Here is a 20,856-nt window from a genome sequence, read left to right on the forward strand (position 1 = left end):
TGTTCGCAGCCACGCACCACTAAACGTGCTTTGTATTTGTCTATTGATCCGTCTTGCTTCTTTTTTATTTTAAATACCCATCGATTAGATAATACTTTTTTGACTTCGGGTTGTGGCACGAGTTCCCACGTTCTGTACTTCATTAGAGAATCGTACTCCGATTACATAGCGTCTAGTCATGCTCGTTTGTCGGTTCTATTTTCTATTTCTTCTATACTCAACGGCTCGCTTGATGTTTCTTCTCCGTATCTCATTTCGTGGTATAGTTTTTTTGGTCTGTCCCTTTTTCCAGATTTTAGTAATTTTGGTCGACCGGGGCCTCTTCTTGAAGTTGTTGGAGTGTTGATTTGTTCTTCTTCCCTCTCGCCTTCGTTTTCTTCATTCGATTCTTGTTCGGAGTCATGTCATTGTTTATTTCTTCCTTTATTCCATGAATGGTCGATTTCTTTGGCTTTATCGACGAAGTTATTCATGTATTCCATCATGCTTTGTCCTCGCTCTTTCTTCATGCGATATAATTGTTTGTACAAGACGGATTTTCTAACCGGACCCCTGGATTCATATATGCTCCTTAGTTTTTCCCATGCCTCGTGTGATATTGTTGCCTTTTTAATATGATTTAACTGATTTTTCGAAATGCTCAATAGAACCAGTGCCAATGCTTTCTCGTCTTTCGATGTCCACATGTCACTATTTTCAGTTGTACGAATCTCAGTTCCACTTGTGTATTTCCATAGTTCGTTGCATACAAGTACACTTTTTATTTGGATTTTCCACGATTCATAATTGGTATCGTTTAACTTTTCGATATTTTGTGTTCCGACAATGACAGACATGGCAGACCTTTTAGAATGTTACTTTATAGAAGACAAGCCTCTTTTACTCACGCACACTCGTTTCTTATTTTTCTCTTTTCTCTATAGCACTGGGCCCATAACCTGTTGGGTTGAGGTTCAATTACCACACTTGTACATATATGCTTGAACAGAAACGAGATATATTTATTCCTTTGCGGTCACAGCAAAGTAAAGCGGTACACGAGTTGAGATCAACCGGAAGAAACAAGGTAAGGTGAAGACGAACGTGTGATAGCACTACAGTAGGGCAAACCGCCAAATAAGAACGTTCATAGATGTCTCTAGTTCCTATAAAAAGGGCGCATTGATTAAGTCAAAACTTCTTATTTCAACATAATTAAAGGAACTGGGCAAATTACCCTTCAAAATAAATGTAAATTAATAACAACAGAAATGGCGATCCAATCAAAAGAAGTTATACAAGGTAGCGAAATAGAAACATATTTACCAGAAATTAATATTACATTTATACGAGATAAGACATACTAGACACGAAACAACAGAATATCGTACAGCATTCAGAATTAACTGAATTAAAAAATAAATTAAAAGAGATGAACAACGATTTGCAAGACAATAACGACAAATTCTTCACACAAAAATAATTCGTATATCCTATGGCGACAAGCGGAATAACCACAGTAATTATAATAATATTAATAATTTATATAATTATAAAAAATAAAAAGAAATATACGAAACGACCGTCAGTCAGGATATACGAAGAAAACGAACCACGTATATCATACGGATTCCTAAGACCCATACTAAAACGTAGTTTAAGCACACGATTTTAGAATAAGAAACGATTATATTCATATTATATACGGGGAAAATATTGTCTGAGGGGAGGTGAGGGGCGAGGGGAAACCGGCGCGGGGGGTATGACGTCATGCGGGAGGACCGCGGCGGAACGGTAGGCGCGGGGGCCGCGGAGAGAGGGGAGGGGGAACGCGTGCTAACCGGTAGGCGAGCGGTCCGCGGTGAGGGGGGAAAGGGACCGCGGCGAAACGGTTGGCGAGGGGTCCGCAGAGAGGGGGGAGGGGGAACGCGGCGAAACGGTAGACGAGAGACCCGCGGGGAAGAGGAAACGCACGCGTCCGCGAGTAAGTGTGACAGAGATAGCGCGAGGCGTTCGCAATGTGTAAGAGAAGGATAGCGCGAGGCGTCCATATGAGCGTAAGACAAGGATAGCGTTTGCATGCACGTTGGAAAAGGATGGCGCATGCACTTGAGAGAGAGAGAGATAGAGAGAGATAGCGCGAGGCATGCACGCGTGTAGAAGAAGGATAGCGTCCGCAAGTTAAATTTTGCAGACTGTGCATATCTATTACACCGTTTTTATTCATACATACATACATAAAGGATGGGATAAATAATTAAATTCACAGATAATTAGTAAAATAACCCATTTATTACAAGCCTCGTGAAGAATATCATTTACAGCACATGTTATTTTATATTTTAATCTGACATATTTTGATATAAAAAATAAAATATTTCGTAAAATATTCAGTTTTCGATAATTTTACCGTAATACTTCTATATACAGAATAATAAGACAAATTAATTAGTGCCAAAAAAAACAAATAATTGTTTAAAAAAATACATTGTAAATAATTTTCTTAAAAACAATTTTTTTTTATACTAATTGATTTGTCTCATTATTCTGTACATAGAAGTATTACGGTAAGATTATCAAAAACTAAATATTTTACGAGATATTTAATTTTTTATATCAAAATATGTCAGATTAAAATATAAAATAACTCAAAAAGTACTTAATAAAAAAATACTTTGTTATAGTGTTTTGGAAAGCTCTTGATGTCAGATACAAGAATACTAAATAAAAAATGGGGGCTTCTATTTAAGATTTTAAAGTTGACCTTCACATAACCTTAAAATGATTTTCCAAGGTCAAATCATTGTCACCATCTTACGGCCCCCTCGAAACCAAATAACTTTTGTCTGAAACATTTTTCTCTTCCGAACTTGGTTTTTGAGATATTTGCCTGAGGAGATTAAAATGGGACACCCTGTAAATATAATATTTCATATTTTGCTTTTACTTTTATATCTATATTATACAAAAATTGTTGATGTTTTATTAGCAAAACCGGATATTAGTATTATTTTTTTCAAAATCTACACATATATACGTATATAAATTAAAAATAAAAATATAATATATATAAAAATATATAAAAATATAATATATGATATATATTACATTTTATATATTCATATAAAAAATTTAATTATAAACCTATATTACAGTTTATATTAAAATCTTATATATAATTTTATTTCAGAATAAGTTATTGTTTATGTTAAGTTAAGTTATTGTTTACTTTTTCTACTACTTTTTTACTACTAATGTTTTATATTTCTATAAAATAATTTATTTTATTGTATCTGGTTTTATATTATTGTACAAAAATGTATATATTAATATCAATATATTTTTAATGCTATTTATTATTCATTATCATATTATAATTAATAAATAAATAACTTTTGTATTTCTCTTTTTTTGTAAATTCCATTAACAAAATAATGTCAAACAAGGATTGACAATCGTGCTATTTCTCTATCCCGTTGATATGATACACGAAGTATCATCGATATTATAGTAATGAAGCAACAAGTTAGCAAGTCTAACAGGCACCCTTGTCTTATCCCATCTTGTGTATTTGTTCACTCTGTTATCTATTATTCTACTATTATTATTTTAGCGCTATTTGCCTGTAGCAACTAATTTAGGTTCGCAAGGAGTGGTTTTGTAATTGACGACGCGCAAGTGGAGTGACTAGATTTATTGTCTTGCTTATGTACAGTGTTCTACGTTTGTTGTTTTTTTTTGGTGGTCCTGAAAAGGGCCGTTTGTGAGCCCTTACAAGGGCTGGTTAGTGCCGCCGCTTTTCCTTCCACGTGATGGAAGGCGTAGTGTGCGTATGCCGCAGCGGCCTCCAATGCTCATGCCGCGCTTTTGTAGTTGCCTTTCGGTTGACTGTAGATGAGGCCTTAGGTCGCTTGCTTGGTACTGCTGGCTGCTCGTGTCGCTCGCTCTTAGGCGTTTTCCGGCCGCCTGTGGATGAGGCCTTAGGTAGCTCGTTCGGTGTCGATGGCTGCTCGGGTACTTCCGGGTCAGTCTGCGTGCTGGAAGCGCGCGTTGAAGGTTCCCAGTCGCTGTCTGATTGCGACGCCTGGTCGATCCCGGAAGGTGGCCCTGCCTGTGTGCCGCGATGTACCCTGCTGGGTGGCAGCGTCTGCGTCTCTCGTGACACCGGATGCGTTGGTGATGCTGGGAGCGGAGATAGTAACGGCGGTGCAGTCCACCCAGTTCCCTGGGCGATGTGTAGCGTCTCAAGCGTATGTCCCACGTCTTAAGGAAGAACCGCGTGGGCCGCGTCAGTCGCGGCGGCTCCAAGTCGATCGGAATCAGCCTCCAGGGAAGTAGGCTCCAGCCTACACGTTTTTCCTTTGGCTGTGGTTCCGGCGACTGTGGACCCTCTGTTCCTCCTGTCCGCTCGTTGCCCGGTGATTTGGGCAGCGGTATGGACCATGGAAGGCTGCGCTGCTGCTGTGCCTTCGGCGTCAGTCTCCTGTAGCCAAAAAGCTTGGTGGCGGATTTCTCCGCTCTATACGTATCTTTTGCTTCGGGATGTGTCTCCGTTAGCTGAGCGACGACTCGCCGTCTGGGCTCGTTGCGCGGCCTTATAAGCCTCACTCAACGGATCCTACTCACTGGTAGCGGTTCGCGGCGGTAGCCGTCTTGCGGCGAGCTCTGCGCGCCTTGCGCGTCGGAGTTCGTCGGCGTATATACTGGGTGGTCGCTTTGATTTTTGTGGTGGTTCGTCGAACCGCCACATTATTAATCAACATTTAATATTTAATTGCACGTATAATTTTACCTATAATTTAAACATATATATGCAGATATGTATATATGCAAGTATAGAATTCTCAAAAAATAGACGCCCGTTAGTCTTGTTGCATTACTGCTTTCTGCCACGAGAGGCCAGAAAGCATTTTCAGGTTGTATCTCGACCGTAAAGCGATACGTTAGAACAGTGCTTGGAATTAAATGTCCTTTTCGGACCGATATCTGAGGCAACGCTTACGATTCCCCCACTACCGTTTGAGGCTCGACAGCCGCCGATCGCGCGGGTAACACTGTGCTTCAGGAGAGTCCCTATATAAAAAATATTCTGGGATCATATCTTTTGCAAAAGCGTCATTAAAATTTTTTTTGCTAGATAATTTTTATTTTCATAAATAATTAAATATCAAAATTTCTATTATTAATATATTACATATATATAATCTATTATACACATATACATATATTATAAATATATGTCATAATAATATATGTTACATAGTCACATATAATTATTATATAATTTTGATAATAGTTTTCACATCACCCGTGAAGTACTAATAGTTGATGCGTTTTTCTTAAAGTGGTTTTTCCAGTAGGTCTATTCCTAATAGAAGGTCTATTCCTATTATCAAAATTGTAATTATTATATATTACTGTCTCAAATATATTATTATAACATATATAATATATATGTGTATAATAGATTATATACATATAATATATTAATAATAGAAATTTTAATATTTAATTATTTATGAAAATAAAAATTATCTAGCAAGGATAATTTTAATGACGATTTAGCGAAAGGTACGATCCCAGCATATTTTTTATATAGAGACTCTCCTGAGCTACAGCGTAACACGCGCGATCGGCGGCTTGGCCGTCTAGCCTCGAATGGTAGTGGGGGATTGTAGGCATCGCCTCAGATATCGGCCCGAAAAAGGCATTTAATTCTGAGCACTGCGTTAGAAGAACAAGGACAGCACCCAATTGTCGCTCCTTATCTAGATTTATCTCTCGACGATCACATCCGTGTGCTCAATGTATCGGTATTGTGCCTTCACGGATACTACACACATACGTGATGAAAGAGAGACAAAGACGGCGCCAACATCTCTCTTTGTCAAGCGATCAGTGTAGGGAGTGGTGCACTTGGACACAGTATAATTGGACACGGTGCAAATGGACACGTTACAAATGGACACGAGATTTTGCACACGGTTCAATTGGACACAGGGCATTTGGACACAGTAATTTTGGATACAGTAGCTTTTGGACACATAAGAAAATACGCATCGTTTACTTGGACACCGCTCAATTGGACACTGTTCATTTGGACACCGTTCGTTTGGACACAGAAAGATGCGCACCGTTCATTTGGACACCGTTCGTTTGGACACCGTTATTTGCCCACCGTTCGTTTGGACACCGTTCATTTGCCCACCGTTCGTTTGGACACCGTTCATTTGCCCACCATTCGTTTGGACACCGTTCGTTTGGACACCAAAATTTGATTTAAATTATACGACGTAATCCACACCAAATTTTTGTTTTAAATAAGAAATAGGTTTGGGTTAGGTTATATCTTCCGGAAGTGGAGCCCCCCCGCAGGGGGGGCGGAACCCACTGTATCCATGCATGACATCCAAATATGCGAAAGGCTAAACAAAGTGCTAAAAGCAATGTAAAATTAATGACATCAGTATCAGAGATATATAAGTATGAATATATTTTATTTTGACAGATATTATAACCTTCAAATGTCTGTGTCCAAACGAACGGTGTCCAAATGAACAGTGTCCAATTGAGCGGTGTCCAAGTAAACGATGCGTATTTTCTTATGTGTCCAAAAGCTACTGTATCCAAAATTACTGTGTCCAAATGCACTGTGTCCAATTGAACCGTGTGCACAATCTCGTGTCCATTTGTAACGTGTCCATTTGCACCGTGTCCAATTGTACTGTGTCCAAGTGAAGGCCACTCATCAGTGTACTACCACTATCGAAAACATCGAAAAATGGATGTAGCACGAATATGAACCAAATGACTGACAGTATCGAAAAGTCGATGTAGTATGGACATGAACCATATGGAGATTTGACCGATAGTACCGAAAAGTGGATGTGGATAAGTGTTTCCAATTCCTAGAAGTGGATGCACGGCGCTGCTGTACGGCCTAGAAAAAGCGTCCCACGAAAATCGCCGGCATTGCCTCTCGCAGGCTTCTCTCTGCTTTTAGTAATAATCATCGATTGCACAAGGAATTGAGGATTCCTTGGACCAATCAATCAGAAAGCTTTATTTAGAATTAGCTAATTGCGCAATAGTAACACTCTAGAATTAACCGGTAGTTACTTTAAAAATAGGCTTGCGAGCGAGCTTTAACCTAATCAGCGATACTAATACTTAAACTTTAAGATTTTAATTAATTATGTAGGATCACGGGTCTGATTTTCAATAAAGTCACTCTTTTTTTGTCTTTCAAATAAATATAAACCATTTATTCCGGATATAAAGTTTATCGATCTTAACGAGAGCTTTAACGCAATCGATACGTTCTTACGCTTTTGAAACTCTGCTCCGCTATCGGACTCTCGAGAGCCGATCTTCCTCTCTATCTCGTTACGTAGCCCAATCAGCCGACGACACGTTTAAAAGCTTTCATGAAGAAAGCGTATGATCAACCGTCGCGAAGGGAATGTCTTTTGACTAACAAAATATTATAATATCAGGCAGAGACCCAACCAAAAAAGCGTAAACGCGATTAGGCACATTAGACATCTGGCTATAATGAAATTTTTTCTACATTCGGCCATTTTGCGTTAATATCTGTTCTCAGATATTTTCGGTGTCCTCGTCCGTCGTCAATTTATCGTTATCGTCCACCCAGCGTTTGATATATTCGACCATAGTGAATGTCTCATAGAGTTCTTCATGTTCGCCGACCTTCTCAACAATGTAGCGGTCATTCCGTAATATTCTTGTAATTCGACAAGGACCAAGATACTTGGTCGCAAACTTCAATCCAGGCCTAGTTCGCGTTCTTTTGATGGCAACGAAATCATCAATAGTATAAGATGTAGCCGGTTTCCTTCATCTGCTAAATTCTCGACGATTCTCTTGCTGGACTTGTTGAATGCTCTCCTTGGCTCGATTTCTTATCTCGTCCCGATTTTCCTGAAATATGCAAACTAATTATTTTTCTATCAGTTCATGAATAGAGGTGTCATCCTTCATCTTGATATCTGCTTCGAAAAGTAGAAAAAAGATTAAAAGGGCATCGTTCAGATGCTTCTGTGTGGCATTTAAATATTTCTGCACCGTATCCAAGTGCCAGTGCCATTCCTCCGAGGAGCAGATAGTTTCGTCAACAATGGGATTATTGTTCGCTTTCGACCTGTCCATTGCTCTGGGCATACCCGTCGTGATAAGACTATGCTGCACTCCCTCTGCTCTGCAATATTCCTGGTAATCGTTAGACATAAATGCCGAACCGCGATCCGACCGTTGATAAGTGCCCCTGTCGTGTACCCATCTAATAATCTGTGAATGCATTGATTGCGGGACTACCATTCGCTCTTTGCCGTCAATTAATTTAAACAAAAGTCCCGCTCTCAATATAAATCCATCTACTTTTCCCGTCTCGGCCAACCTAATTATTTCTTGCAGATGGGTGTCTTCACGTTGAGCTCTTCGAATTCGCGATGCTATACTATCTTCATACTCATTCAACATACACATGGATAACGGATTTCTGCTTAGCGCGTCTACATGCATCATCGCTTTTCCGGGACGATGTTCGATCGTGTAATTAAACTCTTCCAATTGTAGAGCCCATCTCGCCACTCGCACGCATAAATCTTTTTTGTTCATTGTTAGACTAAATGCTTTACAATCTATCACTATTTTAAAAGATATACCTATTAAATAAACGCGGACTTTCTTTAGAGATTTTATAATCGCAAACATTTCAAGCTCATAACTACTGTATTTTTTCTCCGCTTAAGTCGTACGGCCGCTCGCATAATATACGGGATGCAACAAATCGTCATTGTCACGCTGTAATAAAATAGCGCCATAATCATACTTTGACGCATCGGTATGAAGCTCGGTACTCGCATTTACTTTATACAATTTCAAAACGGATTTGAAACCAACAGAGCCTCCTTCAATTCATCAAACGCATTTCTCTCCTTTTCTTCAAAATTGAATACGACATTTTTTCAATAGGCCCATTAGAGGCCGCGCAATCAACAAATAAACTTCCGGATATAGCCGGAAAGCCCAAAAAGCCAAAAAATTGAATCTGCTTAACGTTCTTTGGTTCGGGATATCTTGTAACCGCATCCGTCTTAGTCTCCGACGATCGCTGCCCGATTCCACTATATGTCCCAAAAATTCTACTTTGGTTTTTAAAAATTGACATTTATCCCAATTAATCATTAGCCCGAACTGACTCGCCATATCGAACACCCGATTGAGCCTCTGCAAAGCATCTTCGTAGTTTTTGGATGGCACAATCAAATCATCTATATACGTCATTAATAAAAGTTCTAAAAATAGCGTTCACAAATCTCTGAAAGACCGCTGGTGAGTTACATAAGCCAAACGGCATTCTCAAAAATTTACTGCCCGTCAGATACAATGAACGCCGTGAATATCCGACTATTTTCGTCCACTTCGACGTAAAAAAATCCGTTCTCAAGATCCAAAGTAGTAAAAATTTTCGCGCTCTGCAAACGATCCAACTGATCCTCAATCAACGGATAACGGTCCTTTACAATTCTCTGATTTAATCGTCGATAGTCTATGCACAATCGATAAGCACTGTTTTTTTTCGGACTAGAACCACGGAGCTCGCATACTCCGATAACGACAATACTGCCGCGCAACTATTCATTTACCTGCCGCTTCACTATTTGTTTTTCTTTCTGTGAAAGTCTTCTCTGATACACTAGCTCATCGTCCTTAACAATTAATTTCATTTTGATATCTACGTCGCGTGTTTTATTTGGCTTATAGCTTCGAATCATATTTTCTAACATATTTTTGCAGTCATCGTTAAGGTGTGCGATATCTAATTTGCTCGCTTCGTGCATTAGGGAGCCCCTTTGTTTTTCAATAGTATAAGCTGCTGATTTCGAACCTCAGAAGCAGTTCAATTCAGTTCATTTTGTCGTCTCATTGTCAGTGCAGCTCATCAGCAGTCATTCTTTCTTTTAAACTCATTCGTCATTTTAAACTCAGTTTAGTCAGTCGATTCATTCTTTTATTACATTCTTACACTCAAGCTCCAGTCTTTATTCAACCTCATTAATGTGTTCTTTCTTCAATATTCAATCTACACGCTTAAACTTCCTTAATCGCAACGTCCTTAATCGTCATATAATCTTTGTTCAACATTAATATTATTCATTATACTGTCGGTCTTGTTTTAGAATTTATAAGTTCAAATTGTGTGAAGTTCAAAATAAAAGATTTATGCATATATCTGCGTACATCAATCCAGTCTACCTCATCCACGCCCGAGGTCCTTGAAGACGAGAAACCGGCCTTAAAAGAGTACAGCAGACATTAAACAAGGATTACTTTGCCGCAATACGGTAAGTAATTACAATTACTAAACCCTCGTATATTAGCAAATATATAAATCATTATTTTGCAATTGACTGATAGTCTATTAATTGCACATCTAATCATTACCTCAATTCCTATTCCATCATTATTCAGCATTTTTGAATATTTTAACGACATTTTTTTTCATTCTTTAAATAATAAAAGGAAACCACTGTTAAGCATTGGCACGTTGCTGACAGTTTCCCAGTCAATCAATCTAAATAATTTATCATCATAAATTTATCTTCCTGGCATCACTTGAAATATCCTTATATTATATCAATACTAAACAATACTGATATTTTGCATAGAAATTAATACTGCTATTGTCATTCGGATGTGGTCCAATCCTTGAAACCCGGTTGCCGAGCATATATTCCCCTGGCAACATTCTACCCTTCTCCTGAATTTCCATCGTTGTCGAGCATCGAAACATACTCTTGATCGACGCCCTCCCCTCATCACCCTATATAATTCCATCGTTGTTGAATATCGAAGTATACTCTTGATTGACGCCTTCCTTTATCCTATTTTTTTCCAATAAAAAATGACAACAGGAAATTAAAACGAAACATAGAATATTATAGTGAAATATTATCATTCTATTCTCTCTCGGACGTGGTCCAACCGCTGAAATCCGTTGCCGAGCATATATTGTTCTTGATGACACTCTACTCTCCCAAATCTCCATCGTTGTCGAGCATCGAAGTATGCCCTTGATCGACGCCCTCCCATCATCACCCTATATAATTCAATCGTAATATGTCCTTGATCGATGCCTTTCTTTACCTTAAACCTTCCCTGTTAATTAGAATTTAGGATTGTGTGAAGTCAATAAGATCTAGTATTGATGTTAATTAAGGAAACCTTTATCCATAATTAATCTTATTTTCTTCCCTCCATTATAATATTTATTCTTAAAGTTTATTTCTCTAACTCTCATTATACTACATATATATATATACATATACACACATATATATATATATATATATATATATATATATATATATATACACATACATATATACAGGGTGATCCGAAACAAATATAGTGTCCCTGAAGGATCGTATTCCTGATTCAATTTTAAGATTATTTTTCCTTTACGAAAATTTCGTCTGAAGCTCAGTTTTTAAATTATAAAAGGAAATAGTGAGCGAATTACGGAATGAGTACAGAAGATAGGCAGGGGCTTACGCAAAGCGCCCGCTACAGCTGATCGAGCGCTACAGCGTACTCGTCCCGTAATTCGCTCACTATTTCTTTTTATAATTTAAAAACTAAGCTTCAGGCGAAATTTTCGTAAAGGAAAAATTGTCTTAGAATTGATTTAGGAATACGATCCTTCAGGGACATTATACTTGTTTTGGATCACTCTGTATATCATCCCAGTCAGCAAAGTCTGTTCGAACAAATTTTACCAAACATCTGCTACAAATTTTTGTCAGCAGAAAGACTGTAGATTGTATACAAAGTCTGTTATATCAGATAATGATAGCAGAATGTCAACAGAAATATTACAGAACCTGCTGACATAATTTGATAGCAGATCAGTAGCAGAAACCGAGCAGGATTTGCACAGAATTATCATAGCAGATTGGCAGCAGAAACCAAGGAGGATCTGCACAATGCAGTTTGATGCCAGATTGACGGCAGAAACCACGCAAGATTTGCGCGCGCGCAATCTGACGATAAATTGGCAGCAGAAATCGAGCAGAATATGCAGCTTTTAGCTATTTATATAATTTATTGAAATAGTATATAAATAGCTATTCACTTTGTATACTCATATTCAAGTTCTTGTCATGAGTATATATAAAGCCTGCAAAATGGGACTAATAATATATATAATTATTTCCATCAGTTTAATTTCTAATACGATTCCCGTACAGGGGAATTCAAATATTGAACTGATTTTTGGGAAATCGGACAGATAAATGTCCGATTTTCACTTATTCGGTCAATTTCTTTCCGAATAAGTAAAAATATTTTGTTATTATTTACTTAAGATATAAAAAATAGAAATTAACTTCTATTGTATATAAATAAAATCTTTAATTTTATAAATTAAATTATTTAAATTTTCCTATATATATTACATTAATATATGTTATTAATATTATATATTTATATGTTATTAATACAAACGTCAGCAAGTCCCGTGAATGTAACATATCAATTATTGATGTCATTTTCGAGTCTTATGAGATCTAATTTAGGATGTTTAACTGGTCATTTTGTGACTAAAATTTAACATTTTTTGTCTCAATAAAACAAAGATATATTACATACATTGTATATCTCATTTATTATCTTTTAAGCAAAACACGCAATGTAAATTAATGAAACATTTAAATGTCCGTTATTTCATTTAAATTATGACGACAGATTCTGCTCGGTTTCTGCTGCCAATCTGGCATTTAACTGCGTCGCGCAGATCCTGCTCGATTTCTGCCGTCAATTTGCTGTCAGCTTATGTCGACAGGTTCTGCCGTCAGAACACAAGCTTAATGCGGACGCAGTTGATGCCAATCTGCTGCAATATTCTACTTGAATCTGCGAGCAAACTGCTCGCAGACTGCTAACATTTTGCTTACTGGGATGTTCCTCGCATATTCGTTTACACGTTCATTCACGCTGCGCTCTCTCTCTCTCTCTCTCTCTTTCGCTCGTTTTTTATTGTATTCTTTCATCTCCATTATTATATTCTTTTATTTGTTCGACTTTTTTATTCTTTCTATTCTCGTCTTTCTACATAATAATAATTATTAATTGAATCATTAATTTATTCATCTTTATTTTATAGAGTATAAATGAGATATTGTGCATCTTATAAATAAAAAAAAATTTAATTATGTGTATTTTTGTATGTACATGTGTTGTATTTAATTATAGTTAAATAGTAAAAGAAAATAATTTATTGTTGTGTATCTCATTTATGCTTTATAAAATAAAAATAAATAAATAAATTTATATATTTTCATGTAGGGAGACGAGAATAGAAAGAATAAAAGTTGAGCAAATAAAAGAATATAATAATAGGAATAAAAAAATACAATAATGAACGAGCAGAAAGAGAGAGAGAGAGGGAGAGAGAGAGAGAGAGAGAGAGAGAGAGAGAGAGAAGCGCGAGTGAACGCGTAAGTGAATATGCGAGGAGCATAAAGCGATACGTAGTACATAGCGAGCGAGCGATTAAAAAGAGATAGAGCGTATGATCGATAGAAAAAAGATGCTGCAATAATGTTAGTGTATACATGTATATTACTGTCACACGTATGAAAGAGACAAAGATAGTACTATTATGTCTGTCCTTGTCATGTGAGATTGCAACTCCGTCTATTGCTACATCATGCAACTAATCTACTGCTCTGTTTTGCTCTTGAGCCTCGATCTCGCACACACACATATGCACGAAAGTTTTATAAATCAAGATCTTTTTTACTAGGCTTTTAAATACATTTTTAAACGTTCACTTATATTCTTTCATACATTTCCGAGTGGAAACCTATCTTATTTTGTACGTACAAACTGCACAACTTTTAGTGCTGGTCCACAATAGGTGATTTAAGTCCTAAGCCTTAAGAAATTGACCAATCAAGTATGAAGAAAATACTCGACTGTGATTAGTCAATTTCTTAAGGCTTAGGGCTTAAATCATCTATTAGTCCATTGCCTTATGCATAACGAAATTGACCAATCAATTTCCTTATGCTTGTGATCAAAAGTGTGTGCTCCCCGCTTAAGAATTCTCCATCTGATTGCCAATTGATATATCCGACACACACAAACATTGTGTCGTATGAACATAATATTGAAGCTCGAATCAGACTACGCATTGAAGATTAAGATCGAAGATTGAAGATTGAAATTTGATCAATCAAGACAAAGAAATTTTAGTTCCTTTTATTCTAATTAGTCAAATTCCCATTTTTAATCTTAAATTTTCAATAGTTTGATACAGACTTAAGACCATTACACGTAAAAAAAGGCCGTAAGCAAATCGACCAACCACAGTTCAAACATTCTTATTACATTTAGAATGCTTGATTGTGATTGGTCGATTTGATTACGGTCTTACGATTACGACTAAAACTTTTGAACGTGCAATAGCCTTAACGTGTTGAAACATGTTTGGTCCTGTCTAAGGATGGCAACGAACAACGCGTAAAGCCCGTATCAGACTATACATTGAAAATGAAAGATTGAAGATTAAAGATTGGAATTTGACAAATTTCAATCTTGAATCTTGAATCTTGAATCTCAATTTTCAATGCATAGTCTGATACGAGCTTAAGACGATCTTAAATATGAAGCAATTAACGAGCAATCATTTTATATTGGATATACTTGTAGACTACGGAAAATATGTTTTCCAAGCAAATTATTGTTTTTTTTTGCTAATATATCATAAAAAGATTAATTATACTGTTGTGCCTCCGGAGGGGCACGGTAGTTGGAATCGTTTGCCGGAAGAAATTTAGGAAGTCGGGCTCCGCCCGAGAACTGCACTGACTTTATTTAAATAATTCTGACACCTTTGAATTTAAATAAATATATAAATATCTGTTTTATTCGTGACTTGGCTTAATTACAATGTTCCCGCATATTCGCTCGCGTCGCGTATCGCGGTAGCGGATATCTTGACGTGCGAGTGTCTAGAGTCGAGTTTTGGTCTCGAAGCTCGCTTCTCGCTTCTTCGTATGTATTTCTGCCAACTGCGTGGCTACTCGATATTATAATAATTATCGACACTCGCTTTGACACTTGCGACTGTTAGCGATTTCACACGCGTGGAGGTAATTAAGAATAAAGATTGCCCGCGTTAGGTAAATTAATGATCAAGACTGCCCGCTTGATAGTTATTGTGACTATCCGCGTAATATTAATTAATGATAAAGACTGCCCGCCGCTCGGTAGCGATGGGTCTTTTTATTGTATCCCCTTGGTTTCCTGGGAGGGGATCGTTTGGCGACAAGACTATGTGTCGTGTCGCTCGATTTTGGCAAGATCCGGATGCAAGATAAGAAGTTATAAATAGGACTTCTTGGCTTGCATTTTTGCAATTTCTTTATTCCTTTTTACTTCGTTTTTAAGTAGGACTTCTACGTTACATTTTTGCAATGTCCTTCTTCCGCTTGCCCTGATTTCCGCGTTTTTGCAATGAAATCTTCTTCTTCTTCTTCTTCTATTTATTGGCAAGGAACAGAGTACACCACTGTTCATGCTGCCAGAGAGCCATCTCAGCTTAGTTTACGAGAATAAGAGCACCGCGCATGCGCGCCAAAGTACGATTTTGATTCGTCGAGTCATATTGAAATGCTATTCAAGCGCAGGAAGGAAACAATAGGAGCGACAATTTTATAGGACGGAAATTTTAAAAGCTCAAAGATGTCATAGGGGGGGAGGAATTCCAAGGCCTCGCTCGATGGCAGAGAGGAGTGAGCCACCCTGTGCGGAGAGCAGCGGACAGGACCAAAGGATATGGCCAATATCCTGTTGGGGAGCCCCGCAATCGCATGCAGGGGAATCCACAATGTTGCACCTAAAAAGACTATAATTTAGATTATAATGATTAGATCGAATTCGTGCAACAGTCACCACCCCAACGCGATCAAGAGAACGACTGCAAAACCATGCATTAGGCGAAAAGGATGGATACAGTCCAAAGTACCGGGAGCCCTTCCGACCCGCCTGGGAAGCAAGAAAGTTCCCCGTAGTCTTAATATATCTATCTCGAGCAAGTGAGTAGAAGTCCGTATGGGGAGGGAGATACTCCGAAGGCTCACTCTCCCTCACAGCCCGTCCAGCAAGGAGATCCGCCGTTTCGTTGCCCAGGATACCCACATGCGCGGGGATCCATGTTAAAATAACGTCTATGCCCTGGAGAGAGGCCGACCTCAGCTTATTTTTGAGAACAAGGACGAGATAGTTGTAATCTCTGTCGATTCTGTCGGAAGAGATGACGTCCATCACACTGCGGGAGTCCGAGAATATCGTCACCTTGTTGACACCATTTTCGAGGATGTATTCCATCGCATGAATGATGGCCATGCATTCACCTGAAAATACAGAAGAGCTACAGTCAGCCCTAAACATTTTTTGAATGTGGAGAGACGGCGAAAAGACTCCAATGCCAACACAGTCCCCAGGCTCCTTCTTGGAAGCATCCGTGAAGATCAGGTGTCGACCATCAATGAGATGGGACAAGGACGACTGAAAAGTAAGCTGAGGAAACGGAGCACGGCGAATCCGCTCCACCACAAGGGGAGGGGTAACCTCGGAGGTTGGAGTGAAAGATAAGGTTTCATAAGAGAAAAGGTGCATAGGAAACTTAGAAAAAGAGGCGATTCTACGCTTGTATTTTTTATTCAGGCAAAAGGCTCTATACAGAAGAAATCTGTTAAACAGGTTATATTTGTTATTGTTAAAAAGAGCGGCCTGAAGGTCATGGAGCTTTTCAATAAGAAGATTGTCCCTAAGTGCAAAAGATCGAAAAATAAATTTCCATGTCAAAAATGTAAAACGTTGTCTAATTGGGCTAATGCCCGACTCCGCATAAACCACATTAGTAGGGGTAGTCCGCCTCAGGCCCACACAGTGACGAAGGGCCCCACGCTGAGTCCTCTCCAAGAGTTCCACTAGCCCAGAATTATGCAAGGGAAATATAAAAGAGCCATATTCAATAGAGCCCCGAACAAGAGCTTTAAAAACGCAGAGCATGGTCCTGGGGTCTGCTCCCCACCACACTTCCCTCAGCGACTTCAAGATGTTGGAGAGTTTCCCACACTTGTTCACCAGATAAAGGGCGTGAATTTTGCCGCTGAGAGCGGGATCAAGATAAATGCCAAGGAACTTGTACGATTGGACCGAACCAATAGCAATGCCGTTCAGCTCGATTGAAAAACTCAAGGGATTGACCCTTTTTTTAGTAAATATCATGAGGGCTGACTTAGACGGGGAGACAGACAAACCCCTAGCAAACAGGAAGCGCGACAGGCCATCAACCGATCTTTCCAAGGATCTGAGAGCGATCCCGGGATCAGAGGATCCAGCGTAAAGTGCAATGTCGTCCGCGAACTGAACGATCCGACAGTCGCGAAAGAGACACCGCTTACAGCCAGAGACGTACAAATTAAATAAAAGAGGGCTCAATATGGAGCCCTGTGGAACACCCTTATCCGAAACAAAGTAAGGGGAAATCTCACCGTTAAAGACAAATTGGACATTCCTATAATTAACTAGTTGACATATGAACCAGCAAATTTTCGGGGGGAGTCCCAAGTCAACGGATCCCTGACCAAAATATTAGGGACGACATTATCAAACGCCCCCTGGACATCCAGAAACAGACACGCCGTTGATCGTCTCGAGACAAACCCACCATAAACATCAGTCGTCAAGACACCCAAGTTGTCCGAACACGACCTCCCTCTACGGAATCCGAATTGAAAAGAGGGGAGAATCCCCGACGATTCCACCCACCAGTCCAGACGAGTCAAAATAAGCTTCTCCAGAACCTTCAAAAGGCAAGAGGTGAGAGAGATAGGCCGATATTTTCCCGGGGTGGATTTTGGGATGAGAAAGACCAAGGAGTGATGCCACGAAGCCGGGAAGAGACCATCCTCCAGGAGTTCATTGTAGATGTTAAGAAGAATCCGCAAGTATTCCATCGGAAGAGCCGAAATCATATTGTAGTCAATTTGGTCGAGACCCGGAGAGGAGCGCATTTTTGCATTTCGAATCACCGACAGAAGCTCCCCGAGAGTGAAGGGGCTGTCAAACATCCTGCAGGAGTAACCAGAAGGGAAGTCACCAAGAGAAGAGAAGACCCTATGAAGAGCGGATGGAGGACATAAGGAGTTGATGGAGAGTCGAATCTCCTCTAAAATGCGGCAGTTAGAACTAGGGGAAAAGGTAACAATGCCCAAGTGACGATTTTTAAATCGCTTGATAACTTTCCAGATGTAGGTGACCGGGGTGTTAGGATTAAGGTTTTGACAAAAGTCTCTCCATCCTTTTCTTTTTTCAGATTTTAAAATGCGTCTAGAAATAGCTTCCTGTTTTTTAAAAGCAAGAAAATTAGAATATGAGGGAGACCTCTTGAAAGTAGAGAGAAGCTCACGTCTAAGGTCAACCGCCGCCTGGCAAGAGTCATTCCACCAGGGGACCGGCAAGGTGGTCCGTTTTTTGTGGTGACGAGAGGGTTCCTCAGAGGAACCTCTCCCCGCTTTCCGAGGCAGACAGCTCCTCAAGTGGCGGGTAAAAATCTCATATCTATTTTCTGCGTTTAACGCAGGGTTGCTTAAAGATTCATTAAGGACGCACAGGCCATCACTCAAGCTCTCGGTGAATTGCTCCCTTCCAGCCGCAGTCAGTCTAATTCTATGGGAGAAAAATTTCCTCTTTATAACGCTAAATCTAATTTCCGTCGGAAAGTGGTCACTAAAATGAGTATCGTCGAGCACACTCCACTCGCACAAATCGATGACAGAGGAGGACACAAAAGCAAGGTCTATCGCCGACCTTGCCTGATTCGGCCGAGTCAAAAAAGTGGGGGACCCATTATTTATGCAAGTAAAGGACGCGGACAGGGCCGAAGAGAGAAGAGCATTGCCCTCCCTATCAGACCGGCCATATCCCCACTCCCGGTGATGGGCATTAAAGTCTCCCACAAGAATAGTATGAGGAAAAGAGTCACAGAAGGCAAAAAGTGAGTCGTACTCACGGTCAGAGAGGGGCTCATGGGGGTGCCTATAAATGGAGACGACAGTCAGATCAAGGTTATCAAAATGAATGGTGACCACCATGCACTCCGCTAAACCGGACACCAATCCCCACAAGACTATACGGAACAGACCTGCGGACGGCCAGGAGCAAACCTCCGCTATTTCGTGTTAAAGAGTCCGTCCGGAATACATTAAAATTAGAAATGTTCAAGTAGGAGTCGGGGCTGAGCCAGGTCTCGGACAGGGCTAAAACATCAAACTCCTGGAACAGGGTGTAGGAAAGATCAATCTTATTCATCAGAGAGTGACAATTCCATTGAAGGATCCTTAGAGGATGATGCTGAGAAAGACGATCTCGTGCCGAAATAGACATTTGAGGGCACGGGATTAGAGGCTGGGCCTCGCGAATTCAATGATTGGAGGAGTGAGCTAAGAAACTCGGCAACGGAGTCATACAGGCCCAACATCCTAAGGATGGGAGCGAATTTTTCCATTAGGACATTAAAAAGACCAAAGAGCTGGTCACATAGTTTTGGATTGAGATTAGAATCAAAATTAGAGGGATGAGAGGAAGGAGGATACGGGGCAGAAAAATGAGGACTGTGAAAATCCGCCTTCTCATCCGTAGAGGAAGGGAGCCTTCCATGGGGGGATATGAGGAGGGAGTTGTGATTAGGGGGAAAACTAAATATTCGTTGAGATTTATTTTTTTGGAAGGAGCGAGGGTGGGAAGAGGCGCTGCCGTTGTTATTATTATAGTCTTTAGTGCAACATTTTGGATTTGGATGGGATAGAGACGGAGCTGAGAAAGGAGAAGGGGGTGGAGGGGGAGGAGGAAGAGAAGGAGGCGCCGCGGAAGCATTTCTTTTAGATGGCACTTTTGAGTGCAGGACGCTCGAGAATAATAACGGAAAGGAGGGGGAGGGCAACAAGGAAGAGGAAGGGTGAGGGTGAGAGGACGAGGGAGGGGAAGGAGGATTGTACAAAGAGACGGAAATTCGCCGATATTAAATGAAGGGCCAGGAGTTCCGCTCGCCGAGCAACCCCGAATACGACCTCTAGCCTCCGCAAGAGGAATATTGTCGTACGCCGCAAGCTCTCTAATCCTTCTCTGAATATTGTACTCCGGACAGCTCAAACTAGTGGTTCTGTGAGGACCCTTGCAGTTTATACAGAAGGGCAGCCCGTCCTTTTTTGGACATGATGTAGGGTCCTCATGCGCCCTCTCCCCGCAATGCTGACAACGGGGATGTCCCTTACATTGAGCCTTTAAGTGCCCATAACGAAGACATGTGAAGCAGAGCGAAGTTTTTGTAACGAAAGGCTCGACAGAATGTCTAACCATAAACAAATATATATGTCCAGGGAGCGATTGGCCCTTGAAAGTAATTAAAACGGTCTTACAAGGTATCAATGTAGACTCCTGACCATCAAAGGAGGGGGACTGCGAAACGTCTGTGCTCCTCCGCCTTCTGTTGAGCCTCTTTACGGAGATGACCACAACACCACTGTCAATGCCCCTGCGAATCTCCTTGTCGGGCAAATCGAGAGGAACATTACGAATAATGCCCTTCCTTGTTGTTCTGAAAAGAGGAATATAAGCATTGTATCTTTTTGTTTTAAGGATGGGATTAGAAATCAGGCTGTTTGCCGCCTCTCGAGACTTAAATTGTATGCTTATCTTAGAAAAACCTATCTTTTTAATCTCTAGAATGTCTTTTTTCGAAATAGAGTAGAGAAGGCGACCAACCGCGATAGGGTCGATTGA

General features: G+C 39.8%; 1 protein-coding gene across 1 annotated transcript; it reads right to left on the minus strand.

Annotated features, from left to right (window-relative positions):
- Positions 1 to 404: 404 nt before the first annotated feature.
- LOC138936497 (uncharacterized) lies at positions 405 to 836 on the minus strand. The gene has a single exon (XM_070301930.1). It carries the CDS (start codon positions 834 to 836, stop codon positions 405 to 407), a length of 432 nt encoding a protein of 143 aa, XP_070158031.1.
- Positions 837 to 20,856: the final 20,020 nt, after the last annotated feature.

Source organism: Polyergus mexicanus, unplaced genomic scaffold, assembly GCF_030449975.1.
Source record: "Polyergus mexicanus isolate NDT 795.1 unplaced genomic scaffold, iyPolMexi1.0 SCAF_9, whole genome shotgun sequence".
Lineage (NCBI taxonomy): Eukaryota > Metazoa > Arthropoda > Insecta > Hymenoptera > Formicidae > Polyergus > Polyergus mexicanus.